Source organism: Rhodnius prolixus, unplaced genomic scaffold (genome assembly GCF_049639745.1).
Source record: "Rhodnius prolixus isolate KJV_2025 unplaced genomic scaffold, Rpr scaffold_11, whole genome shotgun sequence".
Taxonomy (NCBI): Eukaryota; Metazoa; Arthropoda; class Insecta; order Hemiptera; family Reduviidae; genus Rhodnius; species Rhodnius prolixus.
The window spans coordinates 17,922,278-17,948,580 of NW_027411625.1; the positions used below are offsets into that span (position 1 = coordinate 17,922,278).

The 26,303-nt window shown below is 34.8% G+C and overlaps 1 protein-coding gene across 3 annotated transcripts in view; it reads left to right on the plus strand.

Annotated features, from left to right (window-relative positions):
• The first annotated feature begins 9,446 nt into the window (after positions 1-9,446).
• mesh (sushi domain containing 2 mesh) overlaps positions 9,447-26,303 on the plus strand; it is a 74,481-nt gene continuing 57,624 nt past the window's right edge. Inside the window, exon 1 of one of the 3 annotated variants that reach the window (XM_074137721.1) lies at positions 9,447-9,813. In XM_074137721.1, coding sequence (XP_073993822.1) covers positions 9,543-9,813 — 271 coding nt within the window. In that variant the 5' untranslated portion in view covers positions 9,447-9,542. The remainder of the gene's footprint in view (positions 9,814-26,303) is intronic. The other 2 variants (XM_074137722.1, XM_074137724.1) reach the window with 2 other exon arrangements.

The following is a 26,303-nucleotide window of genomic DNA, read 5'->3' on the forward strand; positions in this document are numbered from 1 at the left end:
ATTTTGTTCTTGTAATCAGCCGTGGGCAGCCTATAGAAAGCAGTGCATTTTACTTCAATAAAAGTAGTGTCGGAAAATCTGATTCAAACTTAAATTGAAAGAAAATGGTGTACCAAATTAGAAACTTTGAGCAAACTAGTTTGAAAACTACAGTTTAGGCTTATGAGGATAAGATTCATTTGAATTAATATGTAAACACGGTGAACCAGTAAGTAATGTCCGTAGGCCTACTGTGTGTAGTACGTCTAAAGTGGAGTTCAATGACGTATTGGCCAACTTCATATTTTCCATTGTTCTTAAGTGACGTCACTTTTTTTGCTAAAAACATTACTTTATTTGCAATAAAAATGTTATTACTCAGAAAGTTTTAGTCCGAATTCGATTCTGATGACACGGTTAGAAAGACAGATAGATTTTCTGAAAATTGACACCATTTTGAAACATAAGTTATTCTCTAAACAGCCTCAATCTTCCTCCGAATGCTGGAAAAATAAAAATAATCGAAAATTTTAAGACAACTCATTAGGTCCTTATGCGATCATCATCAGAACTAGGTGCTGGCACTTTTTATAATAGTTTCCTTGTCTAATGGGCTTTCTAACGGTATATCATTTTCCAGCATTCCTTTTATCTTCGTACGAGAAATTACGTTTGTTTTGCAAGAAAACGTGTTTATGAGCACTAAAGAGTGTTAGTTATCAAGTTGTTTAATTCATTGAAAACTCTTTTAGATGGACCAGTAGTCAATTTTAAAGTAGATTGTCTTAAAATAAGGAAGTCAAAGGTTACAAATTGCACTTTAAACATTTACTTCTGATCTCTCTGAAATATTTAAGAAAATGTTAGCAAATATTTTAAACAAGTACTTAAAATAAAATTCATATAGTTTGTATTTTCCTTGTTGTACTTGCCTGCTCTTTAACTCCTCGTCCAGCCACCGTCGCCCTCGCCTCCGCTAGGTAATTTGGGCTCTTGCCATGCACCAGGAAATACGGCGAGTAACCCGTCGAGGAATGAGGCGTACTCCTGTAAGCCATAAGTGCATAAGGGATCTACCTGTCCCAGTCTCGACCATCCCGACGGACAATGCAGGCTAGCGAATGGGTGAGGGTGCGGTGTAATCGCTCTACCTTGCGGATGGTAAGTTGTCGTCTACAATTTTTTTTATTCCGAGAGAACAGCAGGCCGCTTTAAATACGAGATCAGAGGTAAAGTTTCTCCCTTGGTCGGTGAGCACTCGATCTGGGGTGCCATGTCTAAGTACCAGAGTCTCCGGCGCGGGCACACTCTTCCGCCGACTAGTCCTTGAGTGGAACTGCTTCCGCAAACCGAGTAAACCAGTCAACCATGGTTAATAAAGATCTGTTCCCGGTTGAGGTGGTCGGTAAGGTACCCACAATGTCGTGGGATACCTGTTCAAATGGGCAGGACGCTACCATTACTATTGCTAGCAGTACCTGCCAGCAGTTCCCGCTCCGTGGTGGAATATTTTTATTTCGCTGCCGTTAATTGTCGGCTGGCAAAGGCCACTGGCCTTTCATATCCATAGCGTACTTGTGATAACACCGCGCCGATCGCGACGCTTGACGCATCGGTCGTCAACTCAAAGGGGTCTGAGAAATCCGGGTATATCAGCACTGCTTCCGAGCAGAGGGCCTTTCTTAGTGCGTCAAACGCCCCTTGTTGCTCCGGGCCCCACTCATATGACGCGTCTTTCCTCAGTAACAGAGTTAGGGGTGTGGCCAGATGGGCGAAACCTTGAATGAACCTCCGGTAGTACCCGGCTGGTCCCAGGAAGCTTTTAACTTCCCGCTCCGAGGTTGGTACCGGATAGTCCCGGATCGCCTGAACCTTCTCCGGGACTGGGCCGACCCGCTCGGCGGTCACCACATGCCCCAAATAGCGCACCCTCGCCTCGGCAAATTGGCACTTCTCCAGTCTTACCTTGAGGTTGGCGCTTTCCAACCGGGAGAGAACGTGCTCCAATTGTCGACAGTGGTCCGAGATCGTAGGGCTGAAAATGATTACATCATCTAGGTAGACGAAGCACTCAACTCCTTTGATCTCGGACAACAATTGGTCCATTAGCCTCTGGAATGTGGCGGGGGCATTTACCAGCCCAAAAGCCATCCTCTTTACTCATAGTGTGCCCCCATCTATTGATGTATTGTATTGTACAGCACGACAATTAAATAATATTACCTGTAAAGTGTTTTTTCCCTATAAATCCATTTTACGTATTGTGCAGCACGAAAATTAAATAATATTACCTGTAAAGAATTTTTTCCCTTTAAATCCAATTTACGTATTGTACAGCACGACAATTAAATAATATTACCTGTAAAGAATTTTTCCCTTTAAATCCATTTTACGTATTGTACAGCTCGGCAATTAAATAAAATTACCTGGAAAGAATTTTTTCCCTTTAAATCCAATTTACGTATTGCACAGCACGACAATTAAATAATATTACCTATAAAGAATTTTTCCCTTTAAATCCATATTACGTATTGTACAGCTCGACAATTAAATATTATTACCTGGAAAGAATTTTTCCCTTTAAATCCAATTTACGTATTGTACAGCTCGACAATTAAATACTATTACCTGTAAAGAGTTTTTCCCCTTTAAATCCAATTTACGTATTGTACAGCACGGCAGGTAAATAATATTACCTGTAAAGAATTTTTCCCTTTAAATCCATTTTACGTATTGTACAGCTCGACAATTAAATATTATTACCTGTAAAGAGTTTTTCTTCTTAAAATCCATTTTACGTATTGTACAGCACGACAATTAAATAATATTACCTGTAAAGAATTTTTCCCTTTAAATCCAATTTACGTATTGTACAGCTCGGCAATTAAATAAAATTACCTGGAAAGAATTTTTTCCCTTTAAATCCAATTTACGTATTGTACAGCACGGCAATTAAATAATATTACCTGTAAAGAATTTTTCCCTTTAAATCCATTTTACGTATTGTACAGCTCGACAATTAAATATTATTATCTGTAAAGAGTTATTCCCCTTAAAATCTATTTTACGTATTGTACAGCACGACAATTAAATAATATTACCTGGGAAAATTTTTTTCTTTTTAAATCCAATTTACGTATTGTACAGCACGAAAATTTAATAATATTACCTGTAAAATGTTTTTTCCCTATAAATCCATTTTATGTATTGTACAGCACGACAATTAAATAATATTACCTGTCAAGAGATTTTCCCTTTAAATCCAATTTACGTATTGTACTGCACGACTATTAAATAATATTACGTGGAGCGAATTTTTTCCATTTAAATCCATTTTACGTATTGCCCAGCACGACAATTAAATAATATTACCTGTAAAGAATTTTTCTTTTTAAATCCATTTTAAGTATTGTACACCTCAGCAATTAAATAAAATTACCTGAAAAGAATTTTTTCCCTTTAAATCCAACTTACGTATTGTACAGCACGACAATTAAATAATATTACCTATAAAGAATTATTCCCTTTAAATCCAATTTACGTATTGTACAGCACAAAAATTAAATACGTTATATTACCTGGAAAGACTTTTTTCCCTTTAAATCCAATTTACGTATTGTACAGCACGGCAATTAAATAATATTACCTGTAAAGAATTTTTCCCTTTAAATCCATTTTACGTATTGTACAGCTCGACAATTAAATATTATTACCTGTAAAGAGTTTTTCCCCTTAAAATCCATTTTACGTATTGTACAGCACGACAATTAAATAATATTACCTGTAAAGAATTTTTCTTTTTAAATCCATTTTACGTATTGTACAGTTTGACAATTAAATAATATTACCTGTAAAGAATTTTTCTTTTTAAATCCATTTTACGTATTGTACAGTTTGACAATTAAATAATATTACCTGTAAAGAATTTTTCCCTTTAAATCCATTTTACGTATTGTACAGCACGACAATTAAATAATATTACCTGTATAGAATTTTTCTTTTTAAATCCATTTTACGTATTGTACAGTTTGACAATTAAATAATATTACCTGTAAAGAATTTTTCTTTTTAAATCCATTTTACGTATTGTACAGCACGACAATTAAATAATATTACCTGTAAAGAATTTTTCTTTTTAAATCCATTTTACGTATTGTACAGTTTGACAATTAAATAATATTACCTGTAAAGAATTTTTTCCTTTAAATCCATTTTACGTATTGTACAGCACGACAATTAAATAATATTACCTGTAAAGAATTTTTCTTTTTAAATCCATTTTACGTATTGTACAGTTTGACAATTAAATAATATTACCTGTAAAGAATTTTTATTTTTAAATCCATTTTACGTATTGTACAGTTTGACAATTAAATAATATTACCTGTAAAGAATTTTTCCCTTTAAATCCATTTTACGTATTGTACAGCACGACAATTAAATAATATTACGTGGAGCGAATTTTTTTCCTTTAAATCTAATTTACGAATTGTACAGCACGACAATTAAATAATATTACCTGTAAAGAATTTTTCTTTTTAAATCCATTTTACGTATTGTACAGCACGATAATTAAATAATATTACCTGTAATGATTTTTTTCCTTCAAATCTAATTTACGAATTGTACAGCACGACAATTAAATAATATAACCTGTAAAGAATTTTTTCCCTTTAAATCCAATTTACGTATTTTACAGCACAAAAATTAAATAATATTACCTGTAAAGAATTTTCCCTTTAAATCCAATTTACGTATTGCACAGCACGTCAAGTAAAGATTAAGTAAAATCCTTTCAAAAAAATTTTTTTTTACTTATTTGAATACTAATAACTTCGTCTTTATTTATCATTTTGTTCCAAAATTGATGTGACTTAGTAAATTTCTTTTTTTGGGGTAGTGCAATTATTTGTACACGAAGTTCGGTTCGGTTCGGGTTTACGTCGTAAGTGTAAATTCGTAGGAATTTATTTTATCGTGAATTCCAGCATGTCAGAACTATTTGTTCCCTTCATTATCATGCAATGGCAATCAGATTTTCAGTTTCCTTCTTTTTTACGTAAGCACTTTTTATTTTTATTTTTTTTAAAATGATTTAAGGCGCGTCAACATCTAAGGTTATTGGTGCCCAACTCTTTTATTTTTATTTTTCATGATTAATTTGTCTTGGGCTTTATGCTCAAGATCCAGCGTATTGCACTTGAAGAGCAGCATCACACATATAAAAGGTAACCTTGTGTGTCATAAAAAAACATCTTATTTAAGTTCAGGGGACTACAAAACATGTGTTTCTGGATAAACATAATTTCGGAACGAACTTTGGCACGATTGCAATCCCTCAAGAATTACTTTTTCAATACATATTTTGGACTAGCTCAGTATTTGCAGTGTAGAATAGACTAGCACTAGGCATAAAGTTATAGTAAAATATGGCGTATTGCAGTTCTTTCTAAATGTATCAGTTAAAAATGAATTATCTCTTGACACGAGTAAACAATGGCTCAGTCAGCCTCAGACACTTGACTCTAAATTCCGAGATATCAATCGCCCAGCCCATGGGTGACTCATAGCTCACTACAAATAAACATGATGTGACTAAATTTAAACCTAAAACTAATGATTAATTTAAAAATACTGTTAGAGAATATTTCTATACATTTGTAATTTTCTGGATATTTCTTTAAAAATTATTACAATAAAATAAAACTAGTATGTTGACTTTAATGAAATACATTATTTAGTCTAACTAAAAAGTTTTTTTTTTGTTTGGCCACGCGTCTTACCTGATTAGATTTCGGGTGAAATTGGACAATTATTTCTCAGGAGGGCGAGGGCTTGTGGTTGACCTGATCTTATGCACTTTTTTTGTTTGTTCAGATTTTCCAACAAAAATCACTTTTCATAAAAAAAAAATGATTCATTTAATGAAAGAAAATTCTCTCGGTTTCGAAGAAGAAATTTAATGATAAAGTCAGCGTTCAAAGTGTGCGGTTGAGGGTTTCGTGAGACAAAAAGAATGTTAAAAAAAAGTAAAGTAATTGCCTATTTTTTCAGGCGGGCTTTACGTCCAACTACCAATTGCACTGAAGAAGTGCTCCGGGCGCCATTGCCAGGAGTTGACGCACCTTAAATTAGACCAAAAAAAATTATGTTTTTTGACCATTTTTATTTTAAATATTTTTCTGTTGTATTTAAATATTTTAAATGGTTTTTTTTTATGGGCATCTCAAAAATTTACATCCTTAAGCAGGTCATCAATATGCCACGTTAGAGCAACGTACTGATTTACCAGCTAATAAATATCGATGGGAAATTCAGACCTTAGTGCTACTCTAAAGTATCACTTCAATAGATTTTACAAATCATCCTGCTCTACTACATTAAGATTAATCCACTGCAATAAATCTACCTCTTAAATAATGTTTAGAGACATCCTATAACATTCTTTAAATTTAATAATTCAACAATATGAGATAGTTAATTCGTATAACTGTATATAGGAATATAGTAGATTTTATTTTACATAATTTACTGGTAAACGTAAAATGTTAACTTTACAGTGATATGCCTATCACTTTTGTTTTCCTACAGTGTTCTTGACTGATATTAATAAACTTTATATCATTTACATATACAGGGTGAACCAGTAAGTATTGTCCATAGGCCTACTGTGTGTAGTACATCTAAAGTGGAGTTCAATGACGTATAGGCCAACTTCATATTCTCCACTGTTCTTGAGTGACGTCACTTTTAATTTTTTTTCCAAAATCATTACTTTTTTCCAATAAAATTGTTATTACTCAGAAAGTTTTAGTCCAAATTCGATTATGATGACACGGTTAGAAAGACAGATACAATTTCTAAAAATTGATACCATTTCAAAGCATAAGTTATTCTCCAAACAGCCTCAATCTTCCTCCGAATGCTGGAAAAATAAAAGTAATCGAAATTTTTCAAAAAACTCATTAGCCCCTTACGTGATCATTATCAGACCTAGGTGCTGGCACTTTTTATAAAAGTTTCCTTGTTTAATGGGCTTTCTAACGGTATATCATTTTCCAGGATTCCTTTTATCTTCGTATGAGAAATTACGTTTGTTTTACAAGAAAACGTGTTGACGAGCACTCAACAGTGTTTGTTATCAAGTTGTTTAATTCATTGAAAACTCTTTTAGATGGACCAGTAGTCAATTTTTAAAGTAGATTGTTTTAAAATAAAGAAGTCTCTCACAAAAATAAAAGAAGTGGCTACATCCAGCGAGAAAAATGTTGAGGAGGGGGAATTTTCCCGGGAAAATGAATTACCTGCGGTTATTGACGCCGAAGCTGATGTTAGATCTTATCCAGTACATGCCCATCAAACTGCCTATCGAGATATCTCTTTACGAGGGTCGTTTGAAAAGTCCGTGAAAAATAAAAACTACTTAATTTTTAGGGTAAACCTTTTTTATTTTTCAACATAGTCTCCTTTTAGGCTTATACACTTCGTCCAACGCTGCTCTAGTTTGTTGATCCCTTCCGAATAATAGGATTTGTCCAAGTCTGAAAAATAGCCATTCCTTTCTGCAATCACCTCCTCGTTTGAATAAAATCTTTTTCCCGCCAGCTATTTCTTTATATTGGGGAACAAATAGTAGTCTGAGGGAGCCAAGTATGGAGAATAGGGGGGATGTGAAACGAGTTGGAACCCTATTTCCATTAATTTTGCGACCACAACTGCTGAGGTGTGAGCTGGTGCGTTGTCGTGATGGAAAAGGACTTTTTTGTGGGCCAATCGTGGGCGTTTTTCTTGCAGCTCGGTTTTCAAACGGTCCAATAACGATGAATAATATGCACCTGTAATAGTTTTACCTTTTTCCAGATAGTCGATGAGGATTATTCCTTGCGAATCCCAAAAGACAGTCGCCATAATCTTTCCGGCCGAAGGAACGGTCTTCGCCTTTTTTGGCGCAGATTCCCCCTTGGTAACCCATTGTTTAGATTGTTCTTTGGTCTCAGGAGTGTAGTGATGTATCCATGTTTCATCCACAGTGACGAAACGACGCTTAAAGTCCGGCGGATTCTTCTGGAACAGCTGCAAACCGTCCTTGCAACACTTCACACGATTTCGTTTTTGGTCAAGCGTGAGCAAACGCGGCACCCATCTTGCGGATAGCTTTGTCATGTATAAATGTTGATCAAAATATTATGTACCCGTTCATTCGAGATGCCCACAGCACTAGCAATCTCACGCACCTTCACTCTTCTGTCATCCATCACCATATCATGGATTTTATCAATGATTTCTGGAGTAGTAACCTCAACAGGGCGTCCAGAACGTTCAGCGTCACTTGTGCCCATATGGCCACTCCGAAAATTTTGAAACCACTTATAAACTGTTCTAATCGAAGGTGCAGAGTCACCATAATGTTTATCAAGCTTCTCTTTAGTCTCCTGACACGTTTTGCCTTTCATAAAGTAGTGTTTAATCAACACACGAAATTCTTTTTCGTCCATTTTTTGAAAATCACTCGACTTCCTCGATTCAAACGAATGCCAAACACAAAGAAATAGACCGATCTGGCTGAAACTTGGTGTGTGTTCTTCCAAGAGATGCTTCTAACTAAACATAACCTCGATACGCGCCAGTGGTGCTATCTCTCTGACTTTGCACGGACTTTTCAAACGACCCTCGTACATGCCTGATGGTGTTATATCGACACAGGGGACGATTGACACCTATGGACTATTTCCTTTGGGGATACCTGAAAAACAAGGTGATTATTCATAACTTTTTTCTTTCTTTCCTTATTTCTGCTTATCTAAAAGCTTTACTAAATCTAGGTGCATCAGAATCAAGCCAGGATTGCATCTGTAGATGAACTAAAGCAAAGAATAATAGATGCCTGTAACTCGGTTAAAATCGAATCTATTTCTTTGGCAGTAAGGGCAATTGGCAGGAAAGAGCATGTCTATGCATCTCTAATGGTGGAGGCCAGTTCGAGCATGATCTGTAATATTAATGAGGAGTAAAATTTATAATAAAATAGTACTTTTCTTCTTATTCAGTCAAAAAACCTTTATAGTATTATAATTTTTAAATTTCGTATAAAAATCATGTTTTCATTCATAACTTGTAAAATATCGCTCACAGAAAAAAACCGTTCAAGTAAATATTTCTTAAAAAAAATAGAGGAATCTATTTCTGAAATAAAAACCACACTTCCCCATTTAAAAAAATGAAGTTGGTGCCGGTATCTCACTTCTGGAAGCACCGAAAAAAATTTACAAATTAAATTTTGATTTCTAACAAAAAACTAAGGGAACACGTATTTTTTAGCTATCTTAAAGTCGTTATCCATATAGCTTGGGACACCCTGTATATAACTTATACATATATATAAGTTAATATTTTTATCAGTAATATGGCGAGAAGCTTATCTTTTGTTGATTTAAGGGTGTGGTTCATTAAAATTAGATAAAGCTCATTCTGGTACGTAGCAGGTGCGATAGTTAAAGAGTAATGTTGATTGCGTCTACTTCTCTGATGATTTTCTTTTTAAGTTTTTAGTTTACCAAAAAATCATGAAACTAGTAATACTATTTTTTTATTCAGTAAATGTCTTGGACAAAAATTTAGTTTATAGTAAAGATTTAGTACAAAATGTTACTACAAATTTAAATTACACACCAAAGCCGAAATTTATTGATGTAGTGAACAAAAAGAGTGCTCGTTTGGAGGTGATGTCATTGAATGACGGGTCGGGCAGATATGTACGACCTGCGGATAGATTACCCATACGACAGCCACCTCAAGTTTACAGGAACTACGGGAGACAATACAACACAAACAATGGTAGGTAAACCAAATCTTGTTATTTCAACAAAGTTGGTAATATCTTTTACATGTAAACTAAAGTGCCCAGACGTCCGGTATTAGCCGGAAGAATCCCGGTTTTTAAGTATGTCTCAGTTTGAACGGAAAAAATGTAGGATTAGTCTCGGTTTTGTATAAAATGTACAGGATTGCCCTGTTTTTTCCTTATTTTTAATTATCAAGTTCATATTGATAAAAAAATAAAGAAAAAGATAATTTACATTAAATTTTTAATAATTAGTTTCTGAATTATTCTCTTTCTTAACTTTTACTATCATACTGTATGCGCAATTTAATCACCGAAGAGACGGTGGTTATCCGATAATGTATAATTATTTAAAGCTGTCCTACTTGACTCTAAATGATATTATCCTAAACAAAAACTTACACTTCATAAATTTAATTATAAGGGTTGATTAAACGCCGAACGGTACACAAATCAGCAAGAACCCAACATTTCATTAATACTTATTGGTAACATTTGAGTAATTTACTACATTAACTTTTCAATAATATATTCTAGAATTTATTAGATGTCACATACTCTTATACTGGCCATTTTCATCTACAAAATATTTGTTCAAGAAGAACACCACTTAACTTAGAATGTCTGTAATATCTATTAATCTATAATATAATAACATAATGCTGGCCAGTTTATTCATAAAAACTTTTTTGTTACAATAATGATAATATATACATTACATCTTCATAAATAAATAGGCACTTTATTTTAACTCTATTCCAAATTATTTTTCTGATTTATCTTTATGATGCTCTTTATTCTGAGTAATCACATACTCATGCACAGTAAAATAGAAAAAGACAAAGTTAGAATTGGTTCCAGTTGGTAATTTGAATCATGGAGTTAAAACAAAATTTGAATCTTACACACAGTTAATGACACATAAATTATTCATCAATAATTATTCATCTCTCAACTGTAATTTACTGTAGTCCCTTTAATTGAGAACTTGTAAAATATTTCAATAATTAGCTGTCCTAAAAATATGCATCTATCTTTATATATTTTATATTACATATACATAAAATGTGGGAAGAACACCTACATTATGAATGTAATTGAAAAAACTATATTATTTAATATTAAATACGAGGGTCGTTTGAAAAGTCCGTGCAAAGTCAGAGAGATAGCACCACTGGCGCGTATCGAGGTTATGTTTAGTTAGTAGCATCTCCTGGAAGAACACACACCAAGTTTCAGCCAGATCGGTCTATTTCTTTGTGTTTGGCATTCGTTTGAATCGAGGAAGTCGAGTGATTTTCAAAAAATGGACGAAAAAGAATTTCGTGTGTTGATTAAACACTACTTTATGAAAGGCAAATCGCCTGAGGAGACTAAAGAGAAGCTTGATAAACATTATGGTGACTCTGCACCTTCGATTAGAACAGTTTATAAGTGGTTTCAAAATTTTCGGAGTGGCCATATGGGCACAAGTGACGCTGAACGTTCTGGACGCCCTGTTGAGGTTACTACTCCAGAAATCATTGATAAAATCCATGATATGGTGATGGATGACAGAAGAGTGAAGGTGCGTGAGATTGGCCTAGTGCTGTGGGCATCTCGAATGAACGGGTACATAATATTTTGATCAACATTTAGACATGACAAAGCTATCCGCAAGATGGGTGCCGCGATTGCTCACGCTTGACCAAAAACGAAATCGTGTGAAGTGTTGCAAGGACGGTTTGCAGCTGTTCCAGAAGAATCCGCAGGACTTTAAGCGTCGTTTCGTCACTGTGGATGAAACATGGATACATCACTACACTCCTGAGACCAAAGAACAATCTAAACAATGGGTTACCAAGGGGGAATCTGCGCCAAAAAAGGCGAAGACCGTTTCTTCGGCCGGAAAGATTATGGCGACTGTCTTTTGGGATTCGCAAGGAGTAATCCTCATCGACTATCTGGAAAAGGGTAAAACTATTACAGGTGCATATTATTCATCGTTATTGGACCGTTTGAAAACCGAGCTGCAAGAAAAACGCCCACGATTGGCCCACAAAAAAGTCCTTTTCCATCACGACAACGCACCAGCTCACACCTCAGCCGTTGTGGTCGCAAAAGTAATGGAAATAGGGTTCCAACTCGTTTCACATCCTCCCTATTCTCCAGACTTAGCTCCCTCGGACAACTATTTGTTCCCCAATATGAAGAAATGGCTGGCGGGAAAAAGATTTTATTCAAACGAGGAGGTGATTGCAGAAACGAATGGCTATTTTTCAGACTTGGACAAATCCTATTATTCGGAAGGTATCAACAAACTAGAGCAGCGTTGGACGAAGTGTATAAGCCTAAAAGGAGACTATGTTGAAAAATAAAAAAGGTTTACCCCAAAAAATTAAGTAGTTTTTATTTTTGCACGGACTTTTCAAACGATCCTCGTATGATTAATTTTTTTTACCCCTTGACTACTGCATAAAGTACAGTAATAGTCAATTTAACTGAAAAATGAAAAAAACCGACGATTTTTAGTTAAAATAAATAAATAAATAAACAAAATCATTGTTGTGTTGATAATGAATCATTTTTTAAAAAATTTGAATTTTTTAGCCCCATAATTTTTTTTAATTTTCATAACGTTTCTCTTTTTAACCTGTTATTATTAGTTTGATTATTAAAGTAAAGTAGTGCAATTACCTATTTTTTCAGGGGGGCTAACGTTCAACTATCAATATATAGGTGTCGTGGACGGGGTCGGAAGCTCATATTTTACTATAAACAATTTTTCGAACAAATAAAAAGTAGTCATACGCGGGATTTGAACTGGGAATCTCCCACTTACATAGCCACGCTCTTGACCAACACATGTCCCTAATTTGATTATTAAAGATTAATTGATATTACAGACTTTCTGCCAGTTAAATGGTGTGCTTCTTGATGTAGATGAAAATGGCCAGCTTAAGGGTCTTTGACATCTAATAAATTCTAAAAAATATTATTGAAAAAGTGAATGCAGTACAGTTACTTATGAATGAATGAAAAGTTGGGTACTTGCTGATTTGTGTATTTTTCGCGTTTAATCAACCCTTATACTTAACTTTATAAACGGTAAGTTTTTGTTAAGGAAATTTTTGGATAGATTTTTTTTTTGTCTATTTTGCAAAAATACATATCTGCTTTACATATATTCTTAACATTTGGAATTAGCAATACTTTTGTTATAACCTGATATGTTGTTAAGTAACTACTAGAGAGATCTTTTAAATGAATGCTTATAGTTATGGTCTCCAAAGCATCCACAAAAAAAAATTACTTGGGAAAACATTTTGAATAAAATAGAAAGATATTTGTACGTAAATAGCAAAATTAAACTGCAATTTCAGTACTTCCTTTGAAGAAGAGTAAGAAAAATTAAAGTGCGATTACAGTACTTCTCCCAAAAGGCAAAGAGAAATTAAACTTCAAATATACACGATTGCAATACTTCCCTTTAGTAGCCGTAAGAGTAGGATAGCACTTTAATGAAACGCAGTACTCAAACCACTTCACTTCTTCCTGCAAAATTTTATCCTCCGTTTCTAATGTTGGAGACGTCGAGATCCACTAAAGCTATATCCACATAAAATTTCGAATCGAATGTTAATTAACTGACGTAAATCGGTACACGCGACGAAAATTTGAACGATAGCAGTACTTCCTCTTAGTAGGAGTAAGAGCTTTGATCACTTCATTGTGCTAAATTTGATCAAAATCGGACTAGGATTCACAGAGTAAATATTAATATTTACTAATTAAAACTGTCCGGTAGGACAGTTGTACGATATAAGGGTTGATCGTCAAAAAGTGCACCAAAAAGAGTAACATTGAAAAACACCCAACTTTGACAATTTTTTTCTCTTTTTCTATAAAAAATTAAATTCCCCAATTTTTTTTACAATATAGGGCAAACCCTCCTTTATAACTGTAATTTTTTTGTAACAACATAGATTAAATATATTTCGAGAAATACGTAGCTGAAAAAGGGCAAAAACGGCATTTTCAGAAAATGTTCTTGTTCTTCTTGTTCTTCTTCTTCTTGTTGTTACCTTTTTTGTAAACAACGTAGCGCCTAACAACCGATTTTCATGAATGAGGTGTCATTCGATTCGGAATTTTACATAGATGTGACGCTGCACATTGAATGGCAGAGGAATTAGCTCCATGTATGTGTGGACCCCCTCCAAAACTATTATTACTAATAACTCTGAAATCTTAGCCCAATTTTGAAAAAATTTGGCAGGATGAAAGGGATAGGGCTCCCCTACGTACCATTAATGCGACGTTCTGCTCTTACACTTTTTAAGGGGAAATTTTGCAATCATATAAAATTATCGTTTCGTGGACCTATGTTATTCAATCTCCTTAACAAAAACTTACAGTTTAAAATGTTAAGTATAAGAGTTGATTAAACGCCAAAAGGTACACAAATCAGCAAGTTCCCAACATTCCATTCATGCTTAGCTGATATATAATTTAAGTAATTTTGCTGCATTAACTTTTCCTTCACATTTTTTAGAAATTATTAGATGTCATAGACCCAGCATATTAGTTATGCTGGCCATTTTCATCTACGAAATATTTGTTCAAGTAGCACTGTAGATTGACTTTAATATCTATTAAACTATAACAATCAAACTATTAATTACAGGTTAAAAAGAAAACGATATAAAAAATAAAAAAAAATTATGAGCCTACAAAATTCAAAAATTTTTTTAAAAAATGCTTACACCAACATACATCAATAATTTTATTTTATTAATTTTTTTAAATCGTTCAAGTTCATTCTTCGATCAAAGTAATTGTTATTTTATGTAGTAGTCAAACGTTTATAATAATAGGTAATAATTATCTGGCTTTATCGCAAATAATATAGTTTTCTTCAATTACACTCTCAATGTAGCTGTTCTTCTCACAATGTTGTATACATGTCATATAAAATAAATAAGATATGCATACTTTTAGGGCAGCTAATTATTCAGTATTTTACTATAAGTAAAATTAGGGGGACTAAATTAAATTACAATTTATTGAGAAATGAATAATTGTTGTTGAATAATCTACTTGTTTTTTTTTTTTTTTTTTTTTATTTATTCTGTTTTAACCAGATAGGTGTACAGAAGGAGTTGCATAAACCAACTTTTTAAAAACAATATTAAAAGAAACAAAATTAAATAGAACTTAAACAAAAAATAATAATAAAATAATAATAAATCACATAATATAAAAATAAAAAAAAATAAAAAATGAGAATTAAACTTCTAAATTAAATTAAAACTTAAATATTATAACAGCACCTTATTACTTTAGTCATTGAGTAAGGATGAGCGCAGCATTACTACATTTATTATATAATTGTAAATATTAAGGCAGTCAGATTTTGATAAAGGTGATAATAAATGAAAAAGTTGTTCCTCTCTGCTATTTATGGTTGGGATAGATAATTGGGGTAGATATTTTAATCTAATAAATTCATAAATCGGACAGGTAATAATCAAATGAAATAAGTCTTCATTTTCATGGAGATTACAAAGAGTACAGAGCAGGTTAGGATTTATTAAGTAGGCTATTGCTTTATGGATGATTTTAATGGAGAAATTACTGCAAGTTCTAAGTTGAAACAATATGCTAGTTACAGGAAATGGTAGAGAAAGTAGAAGATAATTTTGAACATCCGAGGTATTTAAAGGAATATTTCTGTAATAAATGCTATAATTTGAGGAGTATAATCTGGCTACATCAGTATTGTGTAAATTGGCTTCAAAGGTTGACAACATTGCATTTAGATTTTCACGGATTACATATGGATCCTGCATTTCCCAAAGATGGTTATAACCGACATTTATAAAAAATTCCTTAACTTGGGTTACCCAGTTGAACTTGATGTTATTAGACGATGAGGAATCGAGGTGTAACAGCCTATCGTAACAAATACGGGGTAATCTGGATCGATCCATTTCCAATATTTTACATAACCATTTCAACGTAAGCTTAAAAACAGTGGTGGCTATATGAGGTAATCCAGTTTCCAACAGTATTATATAGTACGGAGTAGATTTTAATAGATGAAAAAGATGTTTATAAAAATTTGTTTGGGCATATTCTAAACGGTCTAAATACCTTAGTCCCCAGATTTGAACTGAATAGAGCAATGTGGAACGGGCAATTGAATTAAACAGAGCTACATTACTGGACCATGAGTTACTCCTGACTTTCGCCAGAATATTGTTTACGGTACCAGCAGCAATATTAAACCTTGAGATTGAGTATTCTGTTGCTGAGAGAAACATGGATGAAGAGGAAAACTGCACGCCTAGATAGACGTATTTATTCGTCAAAACGATTTCTGTGTTTTCATAGAAAAATTTTTCCGAAAGAGTTGTGCGCCCTCTATGAAATTTTATAATTTTAGTTTTAGCTGGGTTTACTTTTAGGGAATTCAAATGACAATATTCCTCCAGCGCCTTTAAATTTCTTTTCATTCCAACATATGTGTCAGACAGAATAATAAGGTCGTCTGCATACACAAGAACCAATAATTCGTTAAGGCCATCAATATTCAAACCAGGAACTCCCGCTCTTTCCTTGAGGAAGTTTTCTAAATCAGACAGAAACAGAATAAACAGGAACGGTGAGAGGATTTCCCCTTGCAAGACCCCTTCAGTCATTAAAATATCAGAGGATAGATTAGATCCTACCCTTACATTTAAAACAGCATTTCCATACAGATTTTTTAAGATTCTGATGAGCTTTGGACTTACTCCCATCAAGAACAATTTAGACCAAAGAAGATGATGTTTAACGGAGTCGAATGCCCGTTTAAAATCCACAAAACAAGCGTAAACAATCCTTTTCTTCAAACGGAGGTGGAGATGTATTACAGAGGACAGAGTAAAAATGTTGTCAAGACAACCACGACCGCTTCTGAACCCTGACTGAGACTCCGGCAAAATTTTAAATTCTGATTCCCAGATAATCAAACGATTTAACAAAATTTGAGTAAAAACCTTTAAAGTGCAATTAGCCAGAGCTATCCCCCTATAATTTGCAGGATCATGCCTATCACCTTTCTTGTGGAGCATACAAAGAGAAATTCTCGACCAAAGTTTAGGAATACATTCAGTTTCTAGAATATTATTAAATAGAACTTGCAAATAAAGTAGCCAGTTTTGTGGAAGAAATTTCAGAAACTCAAAAGAAAAACCGTCCTGACCAGGAGCAGAGTTTGATTTACATTTTGATAAACTCAAAATAATTTCATTGAAATCAATTGGCTCATCCAGAATAGGCAAAGAAACGCCAAAATAAGAGCCCTCAATGGTAGGGCATGGTTGATAGATATCAGTATAGAATTTTTCCCAATCTTGCAGAGAGACTAAGTTTGAATTATTTCTTTTTGTTTTAAATTTTCTGACTACTGACCAAAAAGCCTTAGGATCTTTAACATTGGAAAAATCATCTAATATTGATTTGTCATAGTTATTCTTTTTATCTTTAATTAACTTTTTGTACTTATTCTTTAACAAAACATACATTTTGTAGTCTAAATCCAAAAAACCATTTCGCCTGCATATAGTTAACTGTTGCTTAACTAATTTTTTTGAAGTTTTAAGCTCTAAATCATACCAAGGCTTATTAGATGAATAATTTGACTTGTTATAAACAATTTTTTCATGTTTCAACCCAAGACAAGTTGCAGCATAAGTTAAAGTGTTTAGAAAATTTTCAAACATAATATCGGATGATTTACTAAGACTTGAGACTTTATCTGAGTACATCATAAATTCTTTATAGAGGACAGATTTGTTGCTATCCCATCTACAGACATCAACCTTGTTAGCAATAGAATTAGAAAAATTACAGGTGGAGTGTTGATAATCAAAGTTAAGCTGCAATAAAACAGGGAAATGATCAGACATAGAGATGTTATTAAGTATTTTTAAATCATATATATCATCCATGTTAGCGTTATTACACCAGATCAAATCATTAATACTTTTTCCTAAATGAGAAACGAAGGTAAATTGCGCCGGATGATCGCTATAAGATCTACCATTTATAAGAATAAAAGAATTATCATGCATAAATTGAATTAGCAGACGACCTCTCTGATTACAATATTCATCTAAACTATCATGTACATCATTAAGATTAGAATAGTCATAGATTCCATCAAAATTGTCCATAATACCAACCCTTGAGTTAAAGTCACCCCCCAATACACATAGTTTTCTATTATTACTTAATAAATTCTTAACTGAGATGTCAAATAAATCTAAGAGAACAGATATATCTAATGAGGGTTTGAAATAGACAAAAATTAGCAGAAAAGAAACAACCTCACTTTTAAGCTCTAAAATCAACCACCAATGACACGACTCAACAACACGAACTTTAAACACATCACTTTTAACGAAGATCAGTAGACCGCCACTTCCTCTTCCTCTGGATTTCTCTCTGATAGCCAAGGATGATGCTGCCAAATCAAAACTTTTCGAAGGAGATTTCTTAATTTCATTTAGGTGCCAAGTCTCAGAACAGCAGATTATATCATAATTCTCAAAGTGACCAATATTCTCACATAGATTATTGTACCCTTGGACATTCCAAAATAGAATTTGGGGGAATTTTCGGTTAACTAATGAGTGAAAATTGTCTTGATTCTGGTGAACATTAAATGAAATAGTCTCTAATAAACATCCATGTGCAGAGGAAGTAGTAGATGAACTTATTTGTGCTTCCGGGATAAAAAACTAGTGATAGATGGAGATCGCCCCAGTTTGTGTTCCCCTCTCCTCCGTTTGGAACCTACAGAAGATGTAGACGCATCAGATTCAAGAGGGGGATCCAGATCCTCATCATCTGAAGAAAATATAGCCGATATAGCAGGATTCAGAGCCTGTAAATCTTCTTTACACCGTATAGCTTTAGGCCTCTCATTTGCCTTCTTTTTAATGAGAATTACACCATTCCTATGCCAGGCTGACTCTACGAAACCCTGTCTCTTGTAATCTATAGCCATGGTAAATAATTTATAATTAAACGAAGAGAGTAATTCATTTACATAAATATTTCTACTCGGATCTTCAGGGTAAAGTCTATCTTTATTTCTTTTTGCGTTTATAATGAATTTAGTTTTTACTGATACATGCAAAAATTTAATTATAATAGACGGAACAGTCTTCTTCCCAAAATTCCGACGGTAAATATAATCTATCATTTCCTCTCTGATTTCCATACCTATAGATTCAGAAATTTTCTTGACAATCAAAAATAAATTTTCATCAACTGCAACAGGATAATTATCAATCTTTACATTGAAGAGAAAAGGGGTTTGAGAGGAGAAAGAGATTTCTCTATTTAAGGAGGTAATCTGCTCTTTAATCTTTTTATTTTCCTCCATTAGCCTAGAAATTTTCCGTTTACATATTTGCAGTTCTTTGGCTAATTTTTCTGATACTTTTTTAAGATCATTTTTCAAGTCCTTTATTTCGGCTGATAGAGAAGCCTGCTCTCTTCTACTCGCGGCTATATCGCTAGCCAGCGAATCCAGCTTAGAGATAATTACGCTACTTGAGTCAACCGCACCAATTGCAGGGTTCGACAGTGCCCCACTAGAAGCGCTACTAGTACGCTCTCTGTCACTAGGCATGGTCAAGAAGGTAAAGTGGAAGGGGTACTCACAGTATTATTGCCTCCTCTCTTCTCTCCTGAGCGCTATTCTCTCTCAACTCTCTTCTCTTGGTATAAACTATAGCAAATAATTTAACAACCTTTGCCCAGATAGAAACACAACTCTTTATAGATTTAATAATTATTTTAATTAATTACTAAAAAGCTGCTCGGTAGATTTGTCTGAAATTTTGTATATAGTTTTCACACTTTTAAAACAAACACTTGTCAAAAATTCAATTCAAAATTCAGAGTATAACCACTATAAAATTCACAAATTACACAGAGACAAAACATGTGATGTTCACTCTCTGAAGCACTAGACGCAACTCCATCTACTTGTTATTAACTGTGTGTTATTTGTGCTCACGAATATTTCGGTAAGACGAATTCATGACTGAAATATTCTTTTAAATCCGTGGTTCAAATTTAAACAGTAGCCGACTCTAACTTTGTCTTTTTCTACTTTAACATGCAGGTATATGTGACTACTCAGAATAAAGGGCATATTAAAGATAAATCCGAAGAATAATTTGGAATAGAGTTCAAATAAAGTACCTATTTAAAAACGAAGATATAATATACATTTTATCATAATTATAACAAAATAATATTATGAATGAACTGGCCAGCATAAGGGTCTGTGACATCTAATAATTTCTAAAAAATGTGAAGGAAAAGTTAATGCAGCAAAATTACTTAAATTATATATCAGCTAAGCATGAATAAAATGTTGGGAACTTGCTGATTTGTGTACCTTTTGGCGTTTAATCAACCCTTATACTTAACATTTTAAACTGTAAGTTTTTGTTAAGGAGATTTTTGTACCTTTTGGATAGATTTTCCTTTTTGTCTATTTTACAAAGTTACATATCTGCTTTACAGATTTTTTTAAAATTTGGAATAAGCAATTCTATCATTATAACCTGATAAGGTGTTAAGTCGGAACCGTAACTACCATTGGAGAGATCTTTTTAAAGAATGATTATAGTTACCATCTTCAGTAACAATTTTTTTGAGAAAGTGTTTTGAATAAAATAGGAAGGTATTTGTACGTAAAAAGCAAAATTAAACTGCGATTTCAGTACTTCCTTTTAAGAGGAGTAAGAAAAATTAACTGCGATTACAATACTTCTCCCTAAAAGGCAAAGATTTTAATCGAAGAACAATTCATTAATGTAAATAGGTTCACCAATTGATAATTTTAACGATTGAAGTACTTCCTCTTAGTAGGTGTAAGAGCATGATGGCACTTCACAGCCAAGTAGAGGAGCTTTAATCACTTCTTCGTGCTAAATTTTATCAAAATCGGACTTAGCGTTATAGAAATATTGGTAATAGTTTTAGAAAGGGCCTTACTTGGGTGGGGCAAACTCCCCTCCTTATGAGGAGAGTTTTGCAGAAAGTGCAAATCTGTTCAAAATTTCGATTCGAATGACACTTCATTCATGAAAATCGGTTCAAGTGTCCATAATTTGAAATGATTGCTATACTTCCCCTTAACTAGTGTAAGAGCAGATCGTCGCTTTAATGTTACGTAGGGGAGCCCTAACCCTATCATCCTACCAAATTTAATTAAAATTGGGCCAAGATTTACAGAGTAATTAGTAATAATAATTTTGGAGGGGGCCTTACATAAAAGGGGCTAACCCCTCTCCCATTCGATGTACAGCGTCGAGACCCCCAAAAGGCACATCTACATAAAATTCCGAATCGAATGACAACTCATTCATGAAAATCGGTTCGTGCGTTTAGGCGCTACGCATTTTACAAAAAAGGTAACAACAACAACAACAATTTTTGAAAATGCCGTTTTTGCTCATTTTCGGCAACTTTTTTCTCGAAATCTATTAGTTCTGGGTGGTTGCAAAAAATTACAGTTATAAAGGAGGGTTTGCCCTATATTTTAATGAATATTTGGGAATTTTATCTTTTATAGAAAAAGAGAAAAAAATTGACAAATTTGGGTGTTTTTCAACGTTACGCTTTTTCGTGCAGTTTTTGACGATCAACCCTTATACAACTGTCCTACCGGACAGTTTTAATGAGGTGTTATTTGGTTCAAAATTTTGTACAGATTTGCATTTTGATTGTGCTTCTTAAGGAGGGGAGCTTGCCCACGCCAGTAAGGCCTTCTCTTGAACTATTTTTACTAATTTTTTTTTTAACGCTTAATCCGATTTTGCTAAAATTTAACACGAAGAACCGATTAAAGCTTCTCTACGTGACTCTAAAGTGCCATCATGCTCTTACACCTACTAAGAGGAAGTTCTGCAATCGTTCAAATTATCGACGTACGAACTGGTATTAATGAATAAATTGTCTTTCAATTTGAAATTTTGGATACGGTAGATACGGTTTTTTAGGGTCTCGATGGTATATACTTAAGAGATAAGTTTGCCCCGCGTAAATAAAGCCCCCTTTTAAACGGTTAATAATAATAATTATGTAAATCTTCGTCCGTCTTTGATCAAATTAGTCAAGAAGAATTTAGAATGCATGACATTTAAGTGTCATCCTGCTCTTACACTTACTAAAGGGAAGTATTTAAAATCATGCAGTATTCGCAGCTTAAATTCTCTTTGTCCGTTTGCGGAGAAGAATTGTGATTGCAAATAATTTTTCTTTCCTCTCTTTAGAAGTTATTGTGATCACAGCATCACAACATCCCTTATAAAGAAGTGGTGTTATCAAAATTTATTTTTTTTCCTTTTATTGGAAGGTACTGGTAATTGCAATTTTCTTTCCATTATCCCTCTTAATGGGTTGTAATTATTCATCACTTAATTCCACAACATTTCTCCTCTCTCAGTCTTCTTCCGAGCAACTTGTTGCCATTCCCCCATAACTTGTGTCAGTTTCTTTTCTCACCCTAGATCTTCTAACTAATTATTCCCGATACCTATATATTTAAAAAATCATTGGATGTATAAATTTGTTCCAACCAAGGAACAAAAAGAAAAATCTATCTAAAAGGTACAAAAATCTCATTAACAAAAACTTACACTTTTAAAAGTTAAGTATAAGGGTTAATTAAACGCCAAAAAGAACACAAATCAGCAAGTACCCAACATTTTATACATAATTCTGGAATCATAATTTTTAGAATGTATTAGATGTCACAGACCCTTATGCTGGCCATTTTCATGCATAAAATATTTGTTCAGTAATGAGTAGCACCCATTTAATTTAGATTGTATAGAAAGTATTAAACTATTCATGCACTGCTTTAAACAAAAAAGGATAATGATAAATATAATTGTTTTGACGTTAAAATTAAAAATGCATGTACCAAAATACATACCGATTTTATTGTGTTTTTGATATCTTATTTAAGTGGAAGATAAGCGCAGCAGAAGGAAGTAAAAATCGTCGGTTTAAGTTCATTGTTCAATTTAACTGATTGGTACTATACTTTATGCAGTAGTTAAGCAGTCATAATAATAGGTAATTAATAATTAATGTTTTATTAATATTAAATGTTAATGTTAATAGTTTTCTTCAATTAAATTACATACAATCTAGGTGTTCTCCCCACAATGTTATAGTATAATGTAATATAAAGTAGATATGCACATTTTTAGTTGGTTATAAAACTTCTTTACAACAAGTACTCAATTAAAGGGCTACATGAAATTAAAGTTTGAAAATGAATGAATTATAATTACAAGTATTATTTACTAGGTATTAAAACTATGTAATTTTTGCTCACGTATGACGAATTCAAGACTAAATTTTGTTTTAACTCCGTAATTCAAATTACAACAGTAAAAGACCAACTCTAACTTTCCCTTCTTCTTTTTGTAGGGGACGGAATGTGGTTTTGGTGAATTGTAATTATATTTTCTTTTAGAATTAAATTGTTATACATAGAGAATGTAACACGAGGCCGATAAGGTAGTCTTAGAATGCATAGTCAGGAAGTTGATAGGAGCATTGTGCGCGCTGCCGACGGAATGGTGGGGGCCTAGAGAGTGGTGTGTGTGTGTAGGGTGTGTCAATGTGAGTCTGTGTGAGTGATAGTATGAGAGAAAGGAAGGAAAGAAAAACAGAACAGTGAGTGTGACCGAACGGAGTGGCTGGTGCTGAGTGCGAAAAACCCTGACAATATCAGAGAAGATTTTGGCGAGGAATGGTCAAGCTGCAAGTGCTGGCGGCGGGTAAGCCAAATTTGTCTTGAGATCTTTGGGGTCGCCACTCTCTGGTCCCGGTAGGCAGGGCGACGGGCGGTAAGGGGGAACTCCTGTCGTAGTGGTTGTTTTTATAATTCTTAGTCAAGGGTTTTTAATTCCTTTTTACATTTTTGTCACCTTTTTAGTTCATTTACCTATTTACAATTTACGTGTATTATTAGTTAAGTTACATATATACAATTTACGGTAATTAGTTAATTATTAGTCAAGGATTTTTATGTAAGATATTAAAGTTTTAAAGTGTCGACCAGGTGTTCTTTTTCTGATTGAAACCCCTTAAAATCGAGGAGGCTAGTATCATTACATTGGTGTCAGGTGTGTGGGGTTTTCGAAAATAACCCCGAACCCAAAGGTATTCGAAGAGTGCTCAATAATTACGTTATTTAAGTACGATATTGAGGTTTGAGGTAAAGGGGGAACCACCGGGTATGGTTTAGCAATTTTTAATCGCAATATTTAGTAAGTAAAAATTAAAAAATTAAAATAAAAATAAAAAAAAATTTTAGTTAATAATAAACTAGTTATCTTGGTATTACTGAATAGAGAGCGATAGTAGTAGTAGTAGTTGCGGGTGACGAGTGGGGCAGCTGACGTGTAGGTAGCGGACGGTCTTGACTGGAGCCAACTGGGCGCTTTTCGGCAGAAGGAACCACATTTCGGTGATTTTTACAAATTTTTACATTTTTTATATACTACTTGTAATATTACTTAGTTGATTATTTTCTTACTTTCCAAATATTTTTATATAACTTTGATGTTTTTGCCTTTCATTTTTCTCTTGCTCCATAATAAAATATAGCGGTGTGAAAAAGAAACCCTTGGTGTAACGGCTTGTTGGAAAGAGCGCCTCCTCTTCTGGCAAAGGCGATAATTGCAACTTAGTTGGGGATCCCAAGCCGAGAGAATAAGTGGTTTCCAGTGTTCTTACTATCTACGAGATGGCCGAACGGGAACTTGAGGATCTTCGGATGGCCAATCGCGACTTAATGGCTTTTAAAATCCGTCAAACGGAAGAAAAGGAAGCTTTGGAAAGGGAATTGGCCCAGTGGAGACAGCTAACAGGCGCTGTGGGTCCAGGTGGTATCGCTCCTCGCCCACGGAAAGACCTATCCTTGCAAAACATGTTGCAGTCGTGGGGTGGTGGAGCTCACGAGATATCCGCTAAAGAATTTATACGGAATCTCGAGCTTCTGGCCGAGAGTGGCCGATGGGAAGATTCAGACAAGAAGGTTGTTGGCCGCCTGAAGCTGACAGGATTGGCCGCTGCCTGTATGGCAGCTCATCCTGAACTATTAGAACCAACAGCTACCTTCGAACAGTTCAAGGCTGTTCTGGAAGGAAGGTTTCGGGATGCCAGGAGCCCAGAACAATACCTGTTCGAACTAAATGCTCTGCAGCAGGGGTCCCAAGAATCGGTCCTAGAATTTGCAGACAGGTGCCGCCAACTGGGTGAGAAATGCACACCTACCTTAGCGGGAGCGGAATTCATTGGGGCTAAGTTACAAATTGAACGAGTTGTGCTAGCCGCCTTTATACACGGTCTAAAAGGGGAACCGGGACTTCAGCTACAATATTCACCGCCACTAACCTGGGACGAAGCGACTCGTAGAGCAGTTTTAGTTGAACAGGCGACAAAAAAATCAGATATTAGGTGTCGAGAGGCGTTTGCTGTTTCGGGGGCAACGGCGTCGCCAAGGCAGGAGTATCGAAAAACTTTCTCAAAAAAAAATGCTTTCGGTGTGACCAACAAGGGCATTTTGCTCGAGAATGTAGGGTCCAGGTCGGAAAAACACGATCAGAGGGCCGGGGAATAGAGAACGCTCAATATTGTTACGTATGTGGGGATCCCGCTCACATCTCACGGAACTGCCCAAGACGAATGAAGGGACCCAGGATAGGGTTTTGTTCCACCGGGAATACAGAGGAGACCCCAAACGAATAGGAGCTACTGGAGGCGCCGCCGGTGGGCTCCCTTCACGACTGAGGGCGCAACGTCATATCGTAATCCCTAATATTACAACACCTCGTAACGGAGGGGTGATACTGAAGCTAGCCTTAGCGGGACAAACATCCGAGCTGCTCGTTGATACCGGAGCAGAGGTTTCCATCCTAAAATGCCCCGTAAAGGGGGTACCAATTCGGAAGACCGAGGTGATAGCTAGAGGAGTAACGGGGGCACCACTTTTCGTAGTAGGAGAACAGGACATCGCGTGTATGGTGGGAGGGATCCCTGTAGACCACACTTTTGTGATAGCGGAGATAGATACCCCCAGGGATGGCCTGATTGGATGGGATCTCATGGAGAAGCTGGGAATGACGGTAAATACTAAGACTCGGGCACTTACTATGGAGCCAATATGTGAGGTTCGCTATGGGACCGAGGAACGTCCCCGAAAGAAGCCTACGACTCCCCAGAATGCTGGGTATGAAAACGTCACGGCTGAACGGGATTCTCCTCGGAATGGCGATGGCCTCGAGGCTGTACGCGCCGCGGAGGTTACGGAGATACCAGCGCATAGTGAGAAATTGGTGGCAGCATTTGCCCGCACGAAGAAAGAAGGGAATTTCCTGGTCGAGCCGATGGAGCAACCCCAGAAAGGGTT